The sequence below is a fragment of the Hirundo rustica genome, chromosome 3, assembly GCF_015227805.2.
Source record: "Hirundo rustica isolate bHirRus1 chromosome 3, bHirRus1.pri.v3, whole genome shotgun sequence".
Taxonomy (NCBI): Eukaryota; Metazoa; Chordata; class Aves; order Passeriformes; family Hirundinidae; genus Hirundo; species Hirundo rustica.
The window spans coordinates 58481678-58505473 of record NC_053452.1 but is presented as its reverse complement, the minus strand read 5'-3'; the positions used below and the strand labels follow the sequence as shown (position 1 = coordinate 58505473).

The 23796-nt window shown below is 43.0% G+C and overlaps 2 protein-coding genes and 1 non-coding gene across 3 annotated transcripts; 2 read left to right on the top strand and 1 right to left on the bottom strand.

The window, feature by feature from the left end:
* The first annotated feature begins 751 nt into the window (after window positions 1-751).
* On the top strand, window positions 752-9323 carry TCP1 (t-complex 1). The gene is made up of 12 exons (XM_040058117.2): window positions 752-917; window positions 2408-2493; window positions 3210-3338; window positions 3708-3805; window positions 4123-4233; window positions 4960-5141; window positions 5733-5859; window positions 6191-6366; window positions 7072-7195; window positions 8108-8300; window positions 8610-8773; window positions 9019-9323. The coding sequence occupies exons 1-12, from the start codon at window positions 845-847 to the stop codon at window positions 9233-9235; spliced, it is 1680 nt and encodes a 559-aa protein (XP_039914051.1). The 5' UTR covers window positions 752-844; the 3' UTR covers window positions 9236-9323.
* Window positions 1740-1875, top strand: LOC120751344 (small nucleolar RNA SNORA29). The gene has a single exon (XR_005700407.1). It is a non-coding gene; the product is annotated as a small nucleolar RNA SNORA29 (small nucleolar RNA).
* Window positions 9324-9509: 186 nt separating the features above from the next.
* ACAT2 (acetyl-CoA acetyltransferase 2) lies at window positions 9510-17936 on the bottom strand. Its single transcript, XM_040058118.2, has 9 exons — window positions 17873-17936; window positions 17640-17774; window positions 16339-16520; window positions 15363-15480; window positions 14453-14596; window positions 13282-13404; window positions 12450-12604; window positions 10324-10434; window positions 9510-9751 (listed from the first exon to the last, which is right to left on the bottom strand). Exons 1-9 carry the CDS (start codon window positions 17919-17921, stop codon window positions 9584-9586), a joined length of 1185 nt encoding a protein of 394 aa, XP_039914052.1. The 5' UTR covers window positions 17922-17936; the 3' UTR covers window positions 9510-9583.
* Window positions 17937-23796: the final 5860 nt, after the last annotated feature.

The following is a 23796-nucleotide window of genomic DNA, read 5'->3' as shown; positions in this document are numbered from 1 at the left end:
AGAAGCCTGTTCACACACCATGCTCTATGAATCATTACATGCCCATACTGAGCCTTGCAGGTTCCCCATCTCTCCATCACTCCCTGAGACTAGGGAAAAGCAAGTTTCTTCCTATCCTACAAGCACAGCCACTTAACCTAGCCATTGGAAAGTGGTAGGATAATGAGGACAGCGCTCAGAAACCATCAAACAATACAATGGTGCCACTATCAAGTGCACACAATCGCAGTCATGACTTAAGGTAATTCTCATTAGAAGTGTTTTGCCTAAAGTATCAGCCTGAATCTCGGTTTCCCCAGGAAGCAGGTCTTCAGCTTCTTCATCTTTTGCCACCTCAGAACCTGAGATCTGTCTCGGAATTTGCAGCCCTCCCCTAAGACTCGGGGTAGAATCCTGAGCAATACGTAACGTGTTTGAGAAGCGCAGTTAAAGCCACGCATGCCGAAGTCCCCAGATCTGGGAAGCGGGGTATTTCCCAGCGCTCGGCCGCGGACGCCATTCCCACACCTATTCCCTACCCCACCACCGGCGGGGCCGCCCGCGCCTGCGCGCCCGGGCCCGCGACACCTTCTAGAAGCTCGTGGAAGCGCCCCCGGCCCCGCCCCGACGCCCGGCGCCTTTGTCCAGCCGCGCCCGCCAATCGCGGCTCGAGGCCGGGCGGTGCCGCGCCCCGGGATTGGTCAGCCTCGGAAGCGGCCCCGCCCCCCGCGGGGCGTGCCCCGTCCCACCTCACTCTCGCTCAGGGGGGCGCGTTCCCAGGGTGCCTCGCGCCGCCCCGGCCATCCCGCGGCTCCGCTCCTCCCGTCCCTTCCCTGTGCGTGTGGCGCCGCGCCCGGGCGGGAAGATGTCGGCCATGGAGGGGCCCCTGGCCGTGTTCGGCGAGCGGACCAGCGGTGACACGGTCCGCACGCAAAACGGTAACGGCGGCGCGGCCCGGCGAGGGCCGGGGGAGCGGAGGGGGAAGGGAGGGGCAGGAAGGAGCGAACATGGCGCGGCCGTGGTCACCCCTGCCATGTGCTCACCCGCCCCGGTCTGCCCGGGAACTGCCGTTCCTCTCGACAGACTCCTTCCGTCCCGGGCCGCTGCTGCCTTGCAGGGAGGGAGTAAAGGAAGGATGGAGGGAGGCAGGCAGGCGGACGAGGAGCACGCGCCATCCCGCGCCGCTTCCAGGAGTCTGAGTGGCCACGCGATCCCGCGTTCCCCGCCCTCCTTCCCTTGGTAGCGGCGCACACCGGGCCAGGGCGGCTGCTGCTGCTCGGGAGTGGCTCTGCCCCGTCTCCACCGCCTGGGGCCTGAGCCTGCAAGGCCTGCGGGGAATTCCGCAAAGGAAGGGGCAGTTGGGGAAGGGCCCCGCTGCCCAGCACAGGGAATAATCTGCTTCGGAAAGTGGGGACCGCCCTCGAGATGCGTGTCTGTAACTGTGCTTCTCAAACACGTTATCCATTGCTCAGGATTGTACCACAAGTCCTGGGGGAAGGCTGCAAATTCCGAGGCCGAGCTTGGATTCTGAGTAGACAGAAGCCAAAGTCTTGCTTCCTGGTCAAACTGAGATTAATTCCTGTAGCTCTGATAATACTTTAGCCAGACCACTTAAAATTTACGAGCCTTGCCTTAATTCACGAGTGAGATTCCACGGGATAATGGCACCTTTGGTACACCATTATTTCTTCCAGAAAGCTGCCATTAATCCTCCAATACAAAAGAAATTGGGTTGTTTGAGGGTCTCCTGAGTTATAACTATTCCCATTTAACTACCACTTTTTCAATTTCTAGATTAAGTGGCTATGCTTGTGGGATAGAGAAAAACTTGCCACGGTCTGAAGGAAAAGGTTGATTGTATCTTTTTCCTATATGAAGATGGCAGAACAACCTTTAAATGAGCCAGTGTTTTAGAGGCCTTGTGTTGTTTTAGTAGTGTATGGACCAAAAGATGTTTTATTAGTTGATGTGTGGTGATACCGTTGTTCTCTGTCTGCCCAGAACTGAGGGCTAAGTGAAGGTGAAGTCTTGTGGCACAGCTTGCTGCAGTCAAAAGCAGCAGTGCTTCCAGCCCCTCCTAATATAACACCACTGCTCCTCTGACCTCAGTCCTGCCCTACCCAGACAGCAGAGGGAGTGTTCTTTTTCTGGTCAGTCAGTTAGTTTTGCAAGGTTAGCTAGCTTAACAAGTTGGGAGGGAACAGTGAGGTTTGGCAGAGATTGTATTTTTTTTTTTTTGGCAGCAGCAAGCCTAGCAAAATAAGGTAAAGCTTCAGGTTAGACAGGCTGAAACATAATAATACTAGATTAGATCACTTGTCAAGTTCCTGATTTGTTGGTTCTTGGCATTATTTCTTATAAACCTGAGAATCATCCTAAAGCTGGGATGATAAAACTTTTTTTTTCCTTACTTCTTTCATTTATTCAGTTACTGCTGCATCTGCTATTGCCAATATTGTGAAGAGTTCTCTTGGGCCAGTTGGTCTGGATAAGATGTTAGTGGATGATATTGGGGTAAGTAATGTTACTTTAAGAAAGTGTCAGGAGAACTTGTATTCCGGTGTAAAAATGCTTCCACTTAGTGCTGTTCATAGGCCTAATGTGTGTGTGCCTGTTTTTTCAGTGGTTCTGAGAGGGGTAGGAGCAACTGTGGTAAAATTGAGTGTTGTGTAATGTGCGTGTTACATCGTTTTAGTTTCATCTATTGATGTTACAGTTACTTCATTTCTATAGGTAAGTTCTTGTAACCACTTAAAATATGGGTCAGATTGCAAGAAGTGAGTTTCACCATATAAATCAAGTTTTGCAGGTGCTGACTTGTATTATCCTGGTCTCCACACTAGGAGATACAGCCAAAAAAATTCAAGTAATTCATAACAAATGTTTAAGCAACGGTTTGTATTTTAAAATATTTCAAGCAATTGAAGAAAGTTTGTTATTTTCTATGCTGATGTAATAAAATACTGTGTTGGAGGGAGGTCATTTCATGACTACTTAGTCAGTATTTGCAGAATGTTGGATGAGTTTTCATAACATAGAGGAAAAAATCTGCACCGATGAAAAGAAAGGGGAGATTCTGCACTGGTAAGATTTCTGTTACTAGAAGCAGGAAGGTTTTAGTATAAATTTCATGGACAATTGCAAAGAATAACTTCGTTTTGTATGAATGCTATGAAATGCAACAGTAATAGAAATATACCTCACGTGCACATTTGATTTCTGAAAATTAGGACGTGACCATTACTAATGATGGTGCGACCATTCTGAAACTGCTAGAGGTGGAACATCCTGCTGCAAAAGTCCTTTGTGAGCTGGCAGACCTGCAAGACAAAGAAGTTGGTGATGGGACCACCTCAGTGGTATGTAGCAAGTCTTACAGGTAGATATATCAGAAGTCAGTATTTGGTATTTTCCTTAGATGTTAAGTTTCTGTATGCAAAGTGGTGCTCTGGAAGGGAATTTGATTCCTTCTGTTTCAGTATTGATTTTTTTCCTGTGTTGAAGGTTGGTGATACAGGCTGAATTGGGGTTTTTAATTTTTAATGACTTCAAGAAGTGAAGTACCAACAAGGATACTGAGTGTTGAAAACTTGCCTGAGACTTTAGATACCTTGGTGGGGGCTGGAATTAAGTAGTTCTCACCTCACATCAGAAACTGTTTTTAGTTGCACAGGGTAGTTGTTTTGCTTATGTGGAATGCACTTATTTAGTGTTTGTATTTCAAACAGGTAATTATTGCTGCAGAACTTCTCAAAAATGCAGATGAGCTGGTGAAACAGAAAATTCACCCTACCTCCATTATCGGTGGATACCGACTTGCCTGCAAGTAAGAAACTGATACAGTTGAATTTCTGCATTTTGTGGCTGCATTAATACAGACTTTTTGGTGCCAAGTGGAATATGGTGGTCTGTTGGGTTTTTGTTGGTTTGGGTTGGGTTTTTCTTGTGGATTTTCTTTGCTTTTCTTAATTGTATTTCTGTGATCGTGTAATGGAATGACAGTCATGTTACTGTCCTTAAAAAGAAATTGATTCTATCCCTTTGTTTTTCAAGGTAACATTTAGAAGAGCTGAAAACACCAGCTCAGTTTTCATTTTTTTGTGGAGGTGGTTCTTTACTAGTGTATTTGTCTTTATCTTACAGGGAAGCTGTTCGCTACATCAATGAAAATCTTGTTATTAACACAGATGAGTTGGGCAGGGAGTGCCTAATTAATGCTGCTAAAACATCAATGTCCTCAAAAATTATAGGAGTGTATCCTTTAACTTGATCAAGTGAGTGAAGTGAGAGTGGTTGATTAGGGTGCCTCAGTAGCTAGGCTGGAATATCCTTGGCAGCAGGTTTTATGAACGTGACACAGTATTGAAGCTGTTGTGTTTATAACAGGCATTTTTCAGATACTGTGACTTGGCATGGGAAAGCATGTTCAAACTCTTCTCAATTTATTTAAATCTGGGTTGACACATCATGATAGCTTTTAAAGGGTATTGTTTCCTAAGAATTGCTTTGCTTGGTAGGGAGGCTGGGGAGTTGTGTGAATGGAATAATGTGTTACAGAAATACTTGAGGAGTGAATCTAGAGGAAAGAAGGTTGAGTTTTACTCCATGGGCACAGAAAAACCTGCATTTTTAGCTTTTGTGCAGACTGAACATATGGTTTTTATTTTTCTTCAGCAAGAAAAGGTACGTAAAATGCAGGTTTCGTACTAGTCTGTCATAATTTTTTTACCAATGTTTCAGCTTCTAGAATGATTGATTCCTTGAAGACAATGGTAAGGACAGTTAGCACTTTTGTGCCTTTCTGAAGCTCTTTTTTGGAAACTTAGCTTGGGCACTTGACAGTTATTTCTGTTCATGGTTTGTTTTGTTGGTTTTTTTGGGGTGGTTTGGTTTTTTTTTGGTTTTTTTTTTTTTGGTTTTTTTTTTCCTTAAACATAATACTAGTTTCCTTCTTCAGTTATAACCTTAACAACCTTTCAGTGACAGTGATTTCTTTGCTAACATGGTGGTGGATGCTGCACTGGCAGTTAAATACACAGACCAGAAGGGTCAGGCTCGGTACCCCATCAACTCGGTTAACGTTCTGAAGGCCCATGGCCGCAGCCAGAAGGAGAGCATTCTCGTGAACGGTTACGCTCTCAACTGCGTGGTGGGCTCCCAGGGTAAGGACAGGCTGTGTTTCTGAAATCTTTTGTGTCAGCTCAGTCCTCTTCGTCTTTATGCACTGCTCTTCTTACTGGCTGCGTTCGTTGCCAGTCACGTGGGTTTTCAGTTCCAGAACAACTAAACAGGAACACAGACTACTGCACTTCACCAGTGTTTCTTAGACTTGAGCCTGCCAGCTAGCAGTGATCCACAGAGGGTTGGTGACTTGCTGTAGTTTCCCTAGCTCACTGTCTGCAAGGTAGCGTTGTGGTCTGGTGGAATTTAAATGCTTCTCTTTTGGGGAGCCAGTGCCAGGTTTGTGGGGAGCTGTTCCATTTAGCCGAGCTGTGCTGTGATTAGGTGACTTAGAGGATGTGAGACCGATAGGTCAGATTGTCATGGTCATTCACATTTTGGGGACAGGGTATTTAAAAAGGTAACACAGGAAAGTCTTGATTGGCGTTTTTCTGCAGTAGGGCAGAACTGGAGGTGGAGAAGCAAACAGAAATCTGAAATGTGAAAGTAACGTTAATTTTAATCTCTAATGCTGACTTGATGTTCTGTTAAATTGATTTGACGAAATCCTTCTTGTTATTTTTCCTCATCAGGTATGACCAAGAGAATAGTTAATGCAAAGATTGCATGCCTTGACTTCAGCCTGCAGAAAGCAAAAATGAAGCTTGGTGTTCAGGTTGTTATCTCAGACCCTGAGAAGCTGGACCAGATAAGGCAGAGGTGTGTGGAAGCTTGAGTATCGGAGGCAGTGGGGTTTCACAGGCTTGATTTGGTCTCTTCAGTTGAGGTGGCTCAATGTAATTTTGGCTGAGTGCAAGAGGTAAAAAATGTTTTGAATATTAACATTTCCCAACAATACCAAATAGTAATGGAAGAAGCCTTCACTTTTGGAGGCAGAACTAGTATTAAGTCAGTTTTCAAGAAATGCAAGTATGTTTGTGCAGTGGTCCATTCTTGCAGAGCTCTGCATTAAGGTTTCAGGAAATTGACTGACAGGATGTGATGGTATATTTTTAATACCTTTTTATAACTTTGACATTAATCTTTGCAGAGAGTCAGATATTACCAAAGAAAGAATTCAGAAGATTCTGGCTACAGGTGCCAATGTTATTCTCACCACTGGAGGTATTGATGATATGTGTCTGAAATACTTTGTTGATGCTGGAGCTATGGCAGTACGAAGAGTTGTAAAAAAGGACCTGAAGCGGATTGCTAAGGCATCAGGAGGTATGTCTGTATAAGAATAACTGGTTTATGAATTTATGCTTCAAAGTAGAAGCTGTTAGGATATTTGTTAACTTATTTTTAAAATTCAGCTTCTTTGCATTCAAGGTCAGGATCAGTTGAGCTGAGCCACTTCTTTTTAGCTTTAATGTTGCTTTTAAGTGACCTTTGTCAAAGCAGTAGTATTTTAAGACTAGATTGTTGAAGATGTACAGTGGGAGGAGAAAAAGCTGCCTTGCACTGTGAAGATCAGCCTCTTGTAGAAATAGGAGGCATAATCTGTGTTTATTTAGAAGTCTTTATTATGCATGCATTCATAAAGCCTCTGTTTAGATAGTTAAGTACATTGTTTAGATAGGTCAAGGTGAATAGAGAACGCCTAAATCACTAAATACATACTTTAAAAAAATCTGGTCCTGTACATACTTTTATCTGTCCTTAAATTTGGAAGAAAACATTTTCATTGTGGTAGAGCATGGGAACTTGTACTAGCTGTGAAAAAAGAAGTGCTGTGAAAGTGGAACGAAAGGAGCAGTCAGTTTATCAGTTATAAACTGAAATACTGCACGAAATAGAAGTGGTCTCTAAGAAAAATCTGTTTAACACAGCTTTTATTTCTGTTTATCTTTCTGCACATCTATTCTGGGAAGTGGGCAAAGGATGATGTACAGGAATTGAATGTTAACTTGACTTTTTTGTTTGTTAAAGCAACCATATGTTCAACCCTTGCAAACCTTGAAGGTGAGGAGAGTTTTGAGGCATTAATGTTGGGACAGGCAGAAGAGGTGATTCAAGAGAGAATCTGTGATGATGAGCTGATTTTAATCAAGAAGTAAGGATCCTTTTAAAAATACTCAGTTTTGTATATGTTCTCTGCTAAGTTTGACATAAAATTCTATTTATTTCATGCTTTCTAAGTGGTTGGAGTAGTTATACACGTGGGAAAGTAGTTGTACCCAAATGCAGCTCGAATTAGAGGTGAAAGTATCAGTGTGTAATCTCTTTTGCTGGAGCTGGATACGTTTTGTGAACTGCAGTGAATGAGACAGTCAGATTGCTAGACAGTTTTTACTTAATTTTTTGTTTATAAGCAAATGTTTCTAAATTGGCCTCCCTTTAGAGATGGTGAAGGGAAGTAAGTACCATCTGAGTAATTTAATCTGAATAAAGATGTGTGAGCTAAATCTTTCCATTTGTAGTGAAAGACAGTGTTCACTTGTGCTGCTCTCTGGTACCTGAAAACTTAAAATACCGATTCATTTAACGAGAACGTACTTTGGAAAATAACTGTTCCACTGCTTCAATATCCCTTCTGTGTTCATGTTCCTGTGGTGTCATTTGAATGTGAATGAAGTGCTCTGCCCATGGCACTTTTGTCAGCTGTGTAGTGACAGCCCTTTCTAAAACATTGGTAGTCATTAGCTTACTTGAGGGCAGTGCAAAAGGGGTCTTTCTTACTATCTAAGTACAGTTTCCCCTCTTTGATGGGAAAACATCTTGTCATCACACTTTTACAGGTAGCTAGCTTTCTTTAAAAGACTAAAATTCAAACTAGGTGCTTGCATGTTTGAAATTAAAATGGTGACTAAGTTACATTGTATGTATCCTGCAAGGGGACATAACAATATTAAGATTTTCTTTCAAATGTTGAAATAATGAGGCTCAACTGAATAAAAAAAAAAACCAAGAATTTTAATACAGATTCCATCCAACACAGCTGACTTCTGATTTGTTTTTTTCTTAGTACAAAGGCTCGTACTTCAGCATCAATTATCTTACGAGGCGCCAACGACTTCATGTGTGATGAAATGGAGCGATCTATACATGATGCTCTCTGTGTTGTCAAAAGGGTTTTGGAATCCAAATCTGTTGTCCCAGGTGGTGGTGCTGTAGAGGCAGCACTTTCAATATATCTTGAAAATTATGCAACCAGCATGGTAAGTCTTGCACAAAGAACCAACGGTGTGTCTGTGTTAGACTTGCACAATGAATCTCCAAGCATTTATTTTCATCTACTAGAAGTAGTTTCTGCGGTTCATGAAAACCGCATCTTACAGAATCTAAGATGGTTCTTTAAAATGAAGGATGTGAGTTAATTCTTTTTCTGATAATTAGACTATGGTTCTTTGACCCAAACACAGGTTTGGCATGTGAAAACCCCTACCTATTAGTGCTGTTCTTAATCGTGGTTGTATTTTTCCTTCTTGTTGTAACTATTGGTTTGGAAACATTTTTCCTCTTTCTAGGGATCACGTGAACAACTTGCAATAGCAGAATTTGCAAGATCTCTCTTAGTAATTCCAAATACATTGGCAGTAAATGCTGCTCAGGATGCCACAGATCTTGTTGCAAAGTTGAGAGCATTCCACAATGAGGCTCAAGTTAACCCAGATCGCAAAAATCTGAAATGGCAAGTATCTGTCTGTTAGAAGGCTACTAAATGTGATGTGGGGTGGTGGCCTAGATGGAAAATTGTTTTCCCAGTTTACTGAAACATGATTTGCTTAGTTAAAAAAACAAAACAAAACAGAAAAACTCCCCGGCCCTTTAGTCACATGTATGTGTTGCTGTAACGAGGTAATAGCTACACAGCATACCCCCAGCTGTATTTCTACTGTTTCTCCCTCTCCATCTGACAGCATTCCTTCTTTGCAGGATTGGTCTTGACTTGATCAATGGAAAACCTCGTGATAACAAGCAAGCCGGTGTCTTTGAACCAACCATGGTCAAAACTAAGAGCCTCAAGTTTGCAACAGAAGCTGCAATTACTATACTTCGAATTGATGACCTTATTAAACTGCACCCTGAAACTAAAGAAGAGAGAGGAGGGTGCTATGAGGATGCAGTTCAGTCTGGAGCACTTGAAGAATAACTTAGGCTTTATTTATGTTTGTTTCACTTACACTTCCCACTCTTATAACTAAAATGTTAATAAAACAAGTGGTTGAATGTTGCTGCTATTTTCTTGTGAACAAACTTAATTTTTAAAAGCAAGCTTGGTCCTTGCAGTGAGAATTTAGGCTCTAATGTGTGTTAACAGCTAGGGTGCCTGCAGTAACCCCTGACTTCTTTGTCCAAGTCAGTGATTGTCAAAAAGTAATGGTGTAAGCTTATTTACTTTAAGGCAAAACAAACAAAATGTGAACTCCGTTATTAGAAGTTTATTAGTAAAATGTTTCAAAAGCTAGTTCCCACTAGCTGTTCATTCATTCCCTCACATTTATCTCTCAACACACATGGCTATTCCCATTCCTCCTCCTATACAGAGAGCAGCTACACCACGTTTTCCACCAGTTCGTTCCAATGCATATAGAAGAGTTACAAGGATGCGACAACCGGAGGCGCCCAGAGGGTGGCCAAGAGCAATAGCTCCACCTTGTATATTGATCTAAAAACAAAACACAAAGCCAACATAGACAATATTGTCAAGAGCATTTTACAAGCTTAGCTGACTTTCAACATAAATGACTTCACTGGGATCTAGCCCTTGATTTTTTGTGAGGTTGAAACCACAACCATCACTTCATACAAGAAAATGCTTGTGAGTGCAACAGCTGGTAACAATTGGTATTTCCTCTCCCAGGGTGCTATCTTCATTCTGAAGATAAGAGGTGCATTTAGGGAGGGGAAAATAATACCTGTGCTTTTTGCCATCACTGAAGGAATACTGCGGCAAATATACTTAGAGCAGCAATGTCAAATTTTGAATTAAGTGTGCTTTAGCGGTTGCCTACATTTGCATAAAAATCCACTGCAACAACGTTGGAACTTGTTCAGCTGGGAAACTGTCTGCTAGCAAAGCCAGTAGACAGAGCCTGTGAGGAAATGCCTGCTGGGGCTCCTACTCTTTGCTTAAACCAAATTGCAAGAGAGCTATGCTCAACCTTACAATTCACACGCGTGGAATGGGAAAAGTTTCAATGGCAGCGGGTAAACTAATGCTAGTATACAAATCATTACCTTTTCTGGATTTACTTTCAGTTCTTTTGCTATTGCAACAGATAGTGATGCAAAGGCTTCATTAATTTCAAACAGGTCAACTTGCTCCAGAGTCCAGCCAGCTTTGTCAATCTGAGAAAACAATACAAATACGACCTTATTATTATATTTTAGGTCTTCCTTAGCACCCGAGGAAGCTTTTCGTAAGATCTGAATTGGGTGATTTGAAGCTACCACTTCAAAGAAGTTGAAGGTAAACAATTACAGCCAGCATTGATGACAGAATTCTTGAAGCCTACAGACTTTGGCATCAGACAAGTCAGGACAATGAGCTCCAATAATGCTGGCTGCTCATAAAAATCTTGACTAATTTTACACGTGTAGCAGTGGCGGTGCAATTGTGAGAATCAAACTGTACCAGGTGCCTTTACTAGAAGAAGCACTGGATTCAAAAGCAGGCTTTAACAGATTAAAGGCAATTTTTTAAGGACATAGGTCTGACTCCGTTAGGGAGTCTCTACTTAACAGAGGTTTTTACACAGGAAATAGTGAGGTGTCAACCATTAGTGATCAGTGCCACATCTAATTTCTCCAGTCTCTCCTGCCTTTACATTGAAAGCTGCCACTTCAGGCTTTTCACAGGTGACTGTTTTGGAAGATGACTTGGCTCATGTTTTCACTTGAGAAACTTGTGATGCAATTGCCTACTCTGGTACAAGCTTAGGCATGTTTCACATATGTACATTTCTACTTCCACTCACTTTGTTTCTACCAGCAATACTTTATCAGCAGAATCATCAGCAATGGTGTTTCACAACCTAGGCTGGCCAGACTGGTGCACCTCCAAGGCTATAGTCAAGGAGGAGAGCCTTTTTCTACTAGATAGACAGTTTGGAGTATCCCATTCTTCTGGGAAAAGCTTAAGATACACTGTGTTACAGTCATTCTCTCACTATGAAGTACTCTAAAATTCTGAAGTGGAAAACGTAATACATGGAGTGTGTGAACAGTTGATAACACACAGTACAAAGTTTACCACAGAATCACAGAATATTCTGAGTTGGAAGGGGCCCATGAGGATCATCGAGTCCAGTTCTTAAGTAAATGGCCTACAAAGCACTGTGCTCAATGAAGTAGTGTGCCCTTTTTCATAGTATGTATACATTTAGAGGTACAGCTTGTCTGTCCCACAGTTCAAACTAAAACTGTATTGTATATGCAGTTACTGTCCTCTTCATGTAAAAGAACAGTTTGAGGTACGATAGAAAAAGCTTTAGCATTACAGTTCTGATTTTCTTGTCAAAGCCACAGAGCTTGGGTGAGTTCAAGTCAGACCTCCACATCGCCAGGACATTTCAGAGGTGCACAAAATAAGGCCTTTACACAGTATTAAAATAAGGAACATTAAAGTAAATTTGTTCTTAGTTCTTTTCATGCTCAATTTCATAGCTAAGCTTTAACAAATAATCAGCTGGGGCTGCCATGGGTTATGTCTGTACCAGCAAGCAGTGTGGTACCAACAGGGCTGCTCACTGGGGCATTGAGAACTTTGTCCTGTGGACTGAACACTGAGCACATCAGTGGGTGCAGTAATGCTCTGAGCCCATCAGACGTGGTTTTGGAATACACCTTCCTGTTGAGTTACACCTGAAAGGAATCCAGCTTGTAAGCTCCAAGATTTTTGCAGGCCAAACTGAAACGTGATGGGCACCATCCCATTTGCTAATGCAGATGGCACTCATGTTGCACCATTACAAATACAACCAGGCAATGATCTGAAAATTAACCTGGCCAGACACAGCATAAGAATCATATCACTGAATTAGGTTAGTTACACACATCCCTGAAATTTGATCTTTAGCCTCCTACATTATCTAGGTACCCTGCCACAAACCTGACTAGTTTATGCTCTAAAGTGTATTTATACACATATAAATTTGGGGTTTCTTTTTCCAACAAGTAGGTACTGGCCTTGTAGCACTAGGATTCCTAATCTTTTATACAATACTATTTTGAGCCTTTTTTTTACATGGTTTACTTTTTTCCCCACTAAGTTTTCTTTAGAACAGGGCAAAACTAAGACGTGGCCAAAAAACAAAAAGCAATGTGTTTTAACATAATAGATGCATAGGTAAGTGATTACTTACAGCTTTCCTTATTGCTGAAATGGGCCCAACTCCCATAATGGATGGATCTATACCTGTCTGAGCCCAAGACACAATCCGAGCCAAAGGCATAAGACCTCTCCTAGCAGCTTCAGATTTCTTCATTAGAAGAACAGCCGCAGCGCCATCATTTAAACCTGTGGAATAACAAACAACTTGTATGTATTTGTTGGACTTCATGGCCTTTACTGTACTACTTTCTCCTGTTTGCATAAAATCACAACCTAGACAAAACAAAAATCACAAATCGTTTATTGGTTTAGGTCAGTACTGTTCACATCAGCCAGTCTGTTCTCTGCCGCTCCAAACTATACTGCTGTAAATGCGACACATTTGTGATTCTGTTTGGAAAGCAGCAGGTGGAAGAATCAGAGTACAGTCTGAAAAAGAAGTACTTCAGATTTGTTAGGCAGGCTTCGGAAGGAGCAGCACAAGGACACAGGAAGATGTTTAAAAGCCACTTGTGGCAGTCCCACAGGAGCAACATTTTCAAACACAAATTGTTGTTTTCCATTGTCCAGACCTGCAGTGTCAGAAACCCTTAGACAGTTTTGACAAGAAATATTCTTTCAATCCTACCAGATATTGCTGTTATTGTCCAAACTCTTGTATTGTTTCATAGAAAACAAACAAAAGATGACTCTGTAAAGACATCCTCCACCACATCTAAAATGGAGTTCTACCAACATTGTCAAACACACTGACATTTCCTGCAAAGCAGTAAGCACAGCGGCCACACCCCATGCAGAGACCCTGCCTTAAGCCACAAGCAGCTACTGTTCTTTTCCATTTCATTTAAGCCAGATGAACCAACCTGAAGCATTAGCTGCTGTTACTGTGCCAGTTCCATCTGTCAGGAAACAGGGCTTTAACTTTCCCACTGTTTCCAAGTTGCTCCCATGTCGAGGGTGTTCATCTGTTTTAACTTCTACAGGACCTGCAAAATGGAGCATCATGCTCACAGGAGGGTCTAATCACACAAACACATCTTGAACAGAAAGACAGCAAAAACAGCATGCTGAGTGGGAAGATAACACCATATTCCTTTCAACCAACAAGACATCCTTACGCCAGAGACAGCTGCCAACTCAAGGCAGTTTAACAAATGGCTGTAACCCTGTAGCTCCTTCCAGGAGGGCAGACAGCTCAGGCTTTCTAAGACAAACACTAGCAGCTAAAATACTGCCTAGTTGTGCAAAAGTCAGTATTGTTCTTGCTGTTCCTAACCCAACAGATTCTCTTTCACCAGTAGGGTATATTTCAAATGATACTTCTAGTAATTTTGTTACAAAGAGTTGTCAAGTGTCATTAATGTTATCATCAAACTGCTATAATGAAATAGTTTGTAGCCGATGTAATACCAGGACTTTTTCTGCAGGGTGTGTTCAATGGAATTGTTGAAGAACTGATTCTTGATTTCTTTTTGGAAAATTCAGTTTTTGCATCTACCTCACAAGGAGCTAGGGAATTCCCTTGCTCCAGGAGACCTTTGGCTCAAGCACTGTAATAGGTCTGCTTAAATCTCTCACAGATCTAAAGAGAAACATACCCATTATATGTAACATTACTGCATAATAAACTAGTAACCCTAATTATTGTCACTCTGTATTTTACTAGGTGGGCAAGGTTCGCCAGATCAATGTGACTGTTTTAAGTTTGCTGCAGCAGGAATCTTAATAAAATTAAACATACTGATTTTGGTACCATATCCAAGCCTATGTTAAGTCAGTGCTTTGTGTAGGTTGTTATTTTATCTCCAATAAAACACACTAATAGTATTTGCAGAAAGCTATGCTGAGATATTTGACATCGGCATTGCTTCTCTCTTATTTAAAATATAACCACTGAAAGCTGAAAAAGAGAGCAACAGGCTACATGCTTACAAAAAGGCTTGGTAAGTGGGAAACCATCCACTGATTACAGGAGACATAGCAGAAAATGGATTTTTTCCTTAAAATCAGCACTCATTATCCATTCATACCTACCTTTTTTAGAGGGTACAAGAACAGGGACAATTTCTTTTGTAAAATAGCCAGCTTTCTGTGCTGCCTCTGCCCTGTTTTGTGACTGCACAGCAAGTTGGTCTTGTTCCCCTCTGCTGACTTGCCACTTCTTGGCCACATTTTCAGCTGAAATGGGAAACAAAATGCAAACTGCCATCAGGAAATGCCAAAATTTTAAGTTGCAAAATTGTAAGCCTAAGTGTAGTCATTAGTGTTTGCTCTAGCAAGCAGCTGAGTTTGATGAACCATTTTCATTCCAATTTCTTCATTTTGATTACTCATGATTTTCTAGGGTGCTTTCACTTGAGGGTGAAAATTTCTGTGTGGAGTCTCCTCCTAGATAATATTATAAAATTAAATACAAATGCAAACAAGCTTTTGTAGTTTATTGCTCCTCTGAATTACTACACTCAGATCTCTCTCCAACCACTTCAGGAAAGGGAACAGTTCTGAAGTCATTCTGTTTCATAAGCAGGTCTGGAAAAGCAGTTGGCTGACCATCCCATCCAGGGTGAAATAACCTGAAGCTGCAGAACATCTCCACAGGAGATGTAACTTTATGTAACTCCCCCCCACTGTAAATCTGTGCTGCTGAATGTTCCAGTTACATACAGGGATTATTTTATTTAAACTTTTTCTGAAACTAAATTTCTCAGATGTTGAAGAGATGCAGAGAGACTAGCTCAGACAGAAGGAAAACCCAGTACAGTGGCTTTACAAACAAAACAGAAAATGCCTTCAATGCCTTTCAATATTATGTACTTCTTTCTTTTTCATGACTACAACATAAGGACAGCTTGAAACACGTTATTTGTAACTTTAGATTTCTGAAATTTCCTGTCAGTGAATTCTTTCAGTTGACCATTTCATTTTATTGACTGTAATCACTTACCTGTTATGCCCATATGATACTGATAAAAAGCATCTGTAAGGCCATCAAGGATTATAGTGTCCTGCAAGGAAGCCTCTCCCATTTTCACCCCAGCTCGCATATGGATGACATGAGGAGCCTGCAAGAGCGTATTTTGAAAGGAATGAGATGTTTACATCACCAGTACACAATTCAGATGGACCACTGAAGAGACAGGCCCCTGCCTGGCGGCTGGAGGTACCCACCCCAAATCCTGGCAGCCTCTCCAGCTGGCAGGCTCTGCCTGTCCCTCCAAAGCCTGCCAGTTGGTGTGCCATTTTGCCTGTGTGTTCCCCTGGTAGCGGATCACCACACTGTAAGTGTTGTTTCTTCTCCACAGACCAAATCTACCATTCCTGGGGCCAAGTGGCTGTGCCTCTCCCATCCTACTAGCCTGCTCCAGGTAGCTCCCAATTGCACTCTGCTGTCAGGGAATGTCAACATCACTCTCAGCATAGGCAGCTGAGCCCTGGCAGAAGAGGCCATCCGTTTCTTGGGCATCAGATCACCAGCTCAGACCCATTCCTGAATACAGCCTTGGGATGAACACCTCGAAATAAAACTGCTTTGCTTTCTTTCCAAGCTCTAATTGATCGGCGAACAATAACATTTTCAGTTATACCTTCTCTGGGCTTCTTGTAATACAAAAATCCGGTCTATTGCGATCTGTCACAGGCAAACCATGCACCGCAACAGGGCAATGAAATCAAATGAAAACCGAATTTTAAATGCACGGTGTGCTTGCAGGGCACCTTTTCAGTGGACGCAGCACGAAGTCTTTTCCTTTTTTTAAAAGAAGCGTGCTACTGAAGTCAGCTGCTGCGTCTGTAAATTCATTCGCGAGCGCAGCGACCCTTTCGATCTGCCTCCAGGTGCCAGCCTGGAAACATGGGCTTTCAACATCGTGCTCGTTGCTCCCAGTACGTCAGCGCAACGCGAGTCTAATCCTCTGCTTTACCTTGCTCATGCTCTCCATGCCCCCTGCAACCACGATGCTGGACTCTCCCATCAGTATGGACTGAGCAGCCAGACACACTGCCTTCAAGCCTGACCCGCAGATCATCTGGCAGCTCCAGGCGGGCACGGAGTACGGGATTCCTGCGGCCACACTGGCCTGCCGCACGGGGTTCTGGCCAGCACCTGTGGGAACAGGCAGCATTTTGCTTTTGTCTGTTCTTAAAAACACAAACGTGCTCCTTGTCACTGTTCACAATACCCTGATTCCACAAAAATTTAGAGCTCGCTGCTACTTTTAGCTGGTGGGTAGAAAAGTGCCCAGCAGTAATCTACAAACAGAAGCCTCTCTCATTTATATTGATCAATAGATACCTGCTACTGATAGTTTTGTATCTACAACTCTGCTTTTGATGCCAGGAGGAAACATTACTTCAGATCAGCCCTAAGCTATTGTATGTGTAAGGTGAGAATAATTTAAATTGAAAAAGTTTCTTTTTGACATCTTCTATACATCACCAGCAGTTAACTTTCCCTGAAAGTTCATATGGAAACTAAAAGCACAACTAATGCACAGATGGACCTGAAAGCTTCCAGTCTTTGTTGTAATCCTGATGGAGATAACAGGAGCACTATATTCAAACAAAACAGTCTTCATCTGCATCTCCCGAGGCCAAAGCTCTTTGTATGAAAAGAAAAGGACAAGGAGAGCACATCACTCAGCAAGCTGAAAATATAGAGGAATCGGAATCATCTTTAAGACAAAAAAATGTATTTCCTTCCTCCACGTTTAAAACACAAACCAGCCTATGATTCTATTGATTAAACATTACCCTGGAAAAAGCAGGAGCAAGTTCAAAACAAATAATTCCCTGCCAGTTGCATTTCCCTTAAATCAACATATTTGTCTACAAACAAGTGGCATCAGAGATCTTGCAGGCCTAGCTCTTAAAGTCTCAGAGTTATCATTACTTATGATGCTAAATTTAGAAGCTGGGATGACCAAGATGAGAAGGATGCTGTAACAAAGAAAAGAAACATTCACACATACACCGTTGGCTACTGCAGGGATTAAAAAAAAAACAACCTGAACTAGCCCCCACAAACATCCTTCCCAAGAAACCGCCCTTTCGGCCACCCAGAGCGTATGGAGAAGCAGCCACGATGCCTCTCCAGTCCTTTGTTACAGAACCGCGTTCCCAATGGCAAGGGATAACGTCCTGGAAGGCGAAGCCTGAGCCGTTTCACTGGGAGAACCCCGAAGAGATGCGGCCGCGGGCGGAGGGTCCCGCCGGCGGGCCGTACCTGCGGTGAGGACCTGCCCCAGGATCACCTCCGACACCTCCTCGGGGGCCAGCCCGGCCCGGCGCAGCACCTCGCGGATGGCGGCGGCGCCCAGCTCGTGCGCGGGGAGCGACGACAGCCCGCCGTTGAAGGACCCTGGGAGGGGACACAGAGGGAGCGCGCTCAGCACCGGGACACCCGCGCGGCCCCGGCGGGAGCATCCGCCGCCCGGCGCGCCCGCCGCTGCCTCTCACCCACGGCGGTCCGGGCGGCGGACACGAAGACGACGGGGTCCGCGCTCATGGCGGCAGCGGTGCGGTGGGAGCGGAGCGCAGCGGAGCGGAGCGGAGCGGAGCGGAGCGGAGCGGCGGAAACCCGAGCGGAGCGGCGGCAGCGGCCGGAGCGAAAGCGCAGTCGGCGCCGGTCCCGCCCCTCGTCCGCCGCCGGGCGGGGCCGGAGGACGGAGCCCGAGCTGGGGATTCGTCGTCGGGCACCTGAGGACAGCGCGGGGGGCGGGCGGACGGTGGCGTGGCCGGGCCGCCCCCTGGGGCGATCGATGGGGCGAGGGTGGCCTTGGCCGGCTCCTTCCCGGCCCCCTCCCAGGCGGGGCGGAGAGGGGAGCGGCTCCGCCGGCCGGGGAGGGGCTGCCGCGGGCGGTCAGCTCCCGTGCCCCCCGCTCGCACAGCCGGTGCCCGCGCACGCCCGCTGCCAGCTCCGTCCGGATTACGTATTCCCAAAATAAAGCGTGCGGGTCAAGTGCTCTCTTGTCATATTGTGGCTTTAAGGACAGCTTGTTGATTTCATGACGGCATTTCTTAGGATCTGCGTGAGCGGGAAGAGAGAATAATCATTTGAATAAAACTATACAAAACTGCCTGTCGCTGGTTTGATCTGCTCAGCAGCTGATGCCTAGAGGTTAGCCAACACCCAACTCGGCCTTTTTTTTTTTTTTTTTCTTAATTTCAGTAGAAGCTTGACATATATATTATATATACATATCAGTGTAGGCAGTGCTCCGTCGGTGGCCCAAGAGCTGTTCGTGTCTGACCTGACGAAAGACGCAAGCAGGAGGCTGTTCCCAGGCTACTTCCATGGGAAGCGATGCTGCTGGGAGAAAGGCGAGGCAGCCTGGAAGGACGCGGCGCCGCCCGCAGGAGCTGCTGGCAGTCGGGGAGCTGGAAGGAGACGGGCGGCTGCAGCAGTGGCCGCAACCCACAGCAGGGCGGGCGGGCAGGAATGCTTCTCTGCGGGGAAATGTAGGTGGGAAGCCTAGGGATGTGAGGTGGGAAGCAACAATATTAAGATATCTGGAGGAAGAAGGGACAGAATAAAGGGAGGAACCAAAAAAGTAAGTCAAAGCAACTAACAAAAGTTAAAAAAAAAAAAAAAAAAAAAAAAAAAAAAAAAGGTAGAAATAATTGGTTTATTGCACAGCCTTGAGCTTCAGTCCTTACTCCTTCCTTCCTCATTCACGGATACCTGGCCTAAGGGACGTGCCAGCCAAAGTACTGCATTGAATTTGCATCTGAAGGCCAAGAAGAAGATTATAAAATGCCTTGTTGCTCCTACCTTAGCTATAAACTCTGGAGACTTTTTTTTCTAGCCAGGTAGTAAAATGCTCTAGGTTTTCACAGAGAGAACGGAAGTTCAAATTAAGTCCTAAAAAGCACATAGCACACACACCGACAAACATAAATGAGGTTATATATGCAGTGAATGCACCAGCACACCTGTGGTTACATCCTGCATGTTGGCCAATCTGAAACTGGCAGTATTAAATCTGCATCCACAAAATGCATCTGAACCTTCCGTGTGGGCACAATGAGCAACAGGAGCACTACAATACTGGAGTTGGATTCTTCTGACTCCTTTCAGCCGCTATTCTTGCTTTACAATATAAAAAGTTACGGCATTACTAGATAGGGAAAAAAACCTACTTCAGCTATGGAGAGCAAGACTGGCCTAGATTTCACCAATAACTCTGTTAAATCATGCTGCAGGACTCAAACACTCAAAGTACATTCCTCCTTTTAGATATTTTGGTCTTTGCGAAGGATAAGGCCAAAGCAGAAAACCATGTGTCCTAACATTTCTTCAGTTACTTTGGGGTTTCCAGCTTTCAGCAAGAGAAGAATCCCCTCAGATATCTTCAGGAAAGGAAATCTCTGGAAAATCTCGCAGGCAGCCAAATGCTTAGGTGGATTGATGTACCAGTCTCCTAAGAAGATGCATTAAAGGATGCATTAACTGGCAACGTGCATGCACCGCTCGTTTTCTTTGATGATGCTGTTGCACTCAGAGCAGCTGATAACACTGACAAAAAAGTAAGGTTAAATCTGGAGGGGAAAAATATGTTTTGTGCCTTTTCAAAAGGCTATCAGCAAGCAAGTAGTAGAACTAACATACAAGGAAAACTCAGGAATGTAGGATTTTACACAATACAGTGATTGTTTTTGAAAAATATCATACGGTTCCCAAGGAACCCCGTATGACTGAATGTAATCCCTGCATTTTCAAAATTCAGTAGAGAGTGGGTAACCTTGTTTATCAACTGTAGCATATGTCATTCCTAAAGTAACATTTGACTGATTACAACTTAAGGCCATGGATGGAAATACAAAGTCAACATGAGAGATGAGCTCAGATTAAATGTCAGCAGGTGTTCAAAGTCCACAACTGACACTACAGCTGAAGTAAGCCTTATGAACAGGATTCTCTTGAATTTAAAACTAAAAATATCACCACAAATATTGAATTGAACATAAAGTGAGGCTTCAAACCCTTCTGTCCCCACAGTTCATGGACAGGAGAAGTTCAAATATGAAGCAGCCTTAGGGACTTCAGGCCAGCTCACCCAGTGAGCTGACCTGCTGCACCTTTGCTCTCATCCCCAACCAGCAGAACAGTTCTGCAGCTCAACATTAGTGACAAACTAGGCTGTGAGGCTGGGGCATCCAAAAACAGAGATGAATTTTATCTTGGGATGTCTATCAGGTTTGCAGTATTCTATTTAACTCTGCTTGCATGGTGTCTAGGATTGAGATCCAAATGAACAAATGGAGCATGTAACATAGTGAAATAATGTAGCAATCACACAAAGGCAAATAATTATGAAACATGCATGGTACAGATCAAAGTTAAGTTACCTAAACTCAGAAGAAAACACTACTGAACGGGAGTAGGCAGCTGTGCTTTTAAATTCAATGTAGTTAATGAGCAGCATAATACGCAATAGCAAATGATTGCCCTATGCTGGTACATTTTGCCATTTCTCAGAAATCTAAACTCTGGGAAATGAAGTCATCAATTCAGAACAGAAATCTTACTTGATATCAGCTGAACCAAGTTTATTTACTACTTCACTATGAACACAATCAAATGGACATGTGCCTTCCCTGAAATATCAAGGCACAAAGATTTTTGCATTTTCATTCGCTAATGCTGGCTCAGTTTTATTAGAAATAGACAAAAAGTTAGAGGATTTCAGTGTTCATTGATTTACTCTCCTGCGAAATAACTTTTTTTCTAAATCTGACCTTTTAAAAGATCAATATTGTTACCAAAATGTGAAGTCTTTGCTTTTTTTTTCTTAAATCTGACACTTAGTCAATGAATATTTGCAAAAACAGGTTTGTTTGGAATGTGGTTTTAATTAAAACGAAGCTGTACCTCTTAATGGAAAAAAACCCACCCAATTACTTTAAATTCATAAATCTTAATATGAGATAATTGTATTCTTTTTTAAATCGTTTTCACAACTTTCCTGTAACAGCAAATTCTCTAGTCTATAAAGTCTTATACACAAATATTGCTAGTAATATCTGCTTAGGCCACTCAGGCTTCCTGGACGCCCTTAGTACCTTAAGGCCTTTTTTCATGTGTAGAAAGACAATTCATTCTTTTTCCAGGTTTTCTTAGCAGTGGACTGACATTCAGTTGTCTATGAGTAGGTTCAGCACATTAGACATGTTTAAAAAACAGACAGACACACTGCTTTCCCAGTGAGATAAAGAGATACATTTTCTAAAATTTCTCAATCTACCACCTGACTGAGAGGGTCCTTGGAAATCAAGGCAATAAAATGTCCTTGGCTGTGTTAAGAGCAATCTGTGTTTTCCTTGAATCCATCTTTGCAAGGGAATGTTCATAATCTAATTGGTATTTAATTAAAAAAACGTTGTCTTCCCCTCAAACAGGAAAATGCTTGCACTAATAAAATGATATTGGCCTTTCTGTGGTTTAAAAAAAAAGTGTCGTAAACACCTGGGCTTATATCCTTAGCAACTATATGCACACCTGTACTCCAAATGCAAGCTTGCAGTATTTATCAAGCATCTCCAAAAATGAATTTAGCTTGAGTCACAATTTGGTTGTAATTGTATCTGGATGGATTATCAGTTAGGGCATGTCTTCAGGACGGGCTCTGGAGTTCACTACATATATATACACACACACACACACACACACACACACACACACATATATATATATATTACAGTTAATTAAAAAGTAATTATTGCAGCTTTCTGAAGAAGTTTAGTTACTTCTTGCTATAAAGATGTAAGAAAAATAGGTGATAATTCCACTAAGACCCTTAAAAGCATGTTAGCAGGGGATATAAAGACAGCATTAAGTCTGCAGCCTAGTATTTGGGAAGCTTCTATAAAAGAGAGAGTTCTCTGATGTCAAATTTGAGCTTTCTGCAGCTCAGATCTTTACCCAGTAGTTACCTGAAGGACCTCTCTGTATCACTTTCCTCTCAGTGCAACCCATAGATTTTATTTTTCTCCCATACCTGTAGGCTGAAGCAGCCTTTTCCAATGTGCCTGAGAGCTCATTCTCTGCTACAGATGTGCCACGGGTCTGTCTTGCTCCATCTCCTGTCCTTGCAAGTCAAGGACAGGCTTTGCAAGAGCTGGTTGGCTTTTCTTTAGTTCCTGATATTTCAAGGTCCTTTCAAATACCAAGAGTATGTACAGCATTCCAAACTTTTCTTCTTAATTTTTGAGAAAGGCTTTATGTCATTTTCCCCCCAATTCCTCACTTTTCTGACCCACAGACTAATTTTCCTTACGAGCGTTTTACTCTAGGAAGCGTCTTCCCTCAGTCTGCCTCCCCCAGGGACAAATAGCATCCCTTGGAGCTGGGAAACACTGTGGTATTTGTGTTGGTCTGCAGGGGCTTCCGTGTGAAACCAAGGGGTGGAACAGAAACCCAGAAGTGAGCTGGTAAAACCAAGGAGGAGCCATCCAGTTAATGGATAATTAAGCTCATGAGTAACACACCATCATTCAAGGAACCTAAAACCCTGTCCTGCCCACACATTCATAATCTGGTTCCTATTCCATTTTATCATTATAGGTGAATCAATATATGAATTTGGCTTTTGTGTTGGTGCTTGGACATATCATGGTGTGCCCTCTCATCCAAAGACCAGTGCTGCTGCCGGGGGTTGTGATACCACCTATTATTTGAAAAGCTAATTTACTCCAGTTACCACACTGTAAACACAACCCGAGGCGGGTGTCAACACGTTTGTTCCAACGGCTCTAAAAAGTCCCAGGTTAGTTCTCACTGTGTAAAGTGATGTGCAAACAGAACAAAAGAGTATTTCAGTTAAACATCATCTTCCCGAAGGTATCAGAGGACTGGTTACCAAATTGTCGCCCTTACTTCCCCAAAGAAAAATTATAGGTGTAGTCTGATAATACACTTACTAACTTGAAAGCACGGAAGGAAGGCAGCCCAGAATATTAAGCTCTGCAGGCTGATTCCACTTATCTCTACATGTTCCTGGCTGCCTGCCTCTTGCTCAGCTAGCATATTTCCCACAAATATAATCTACACTTGTAAAGATAAATTTAAAATAGCTAGGTGCTGACAAAGGGTAAAAAATGCAGGAATACTTTCTATGTGCTCACAAACACAAACAGTGGTGGAAGGTTTACCATCCCGCACCTTAGAGTCTATCTGAGCTAGACCTTTATCTGTACTACTAAGACACAAAGGAGGTTTAGTTTCTGAACATAACAAAAAGTAGCCAAACTCTAGACAGAGTACTGGGAGATCTTGAGTTTAAATCACCACTGATACACAGAAGATGTTAGGTATGTTACACACAGAATAGAAGTAGCCCCGAGTGTTATGTCTGCATCTATTTTGTGTAGAAAAAGTTTCC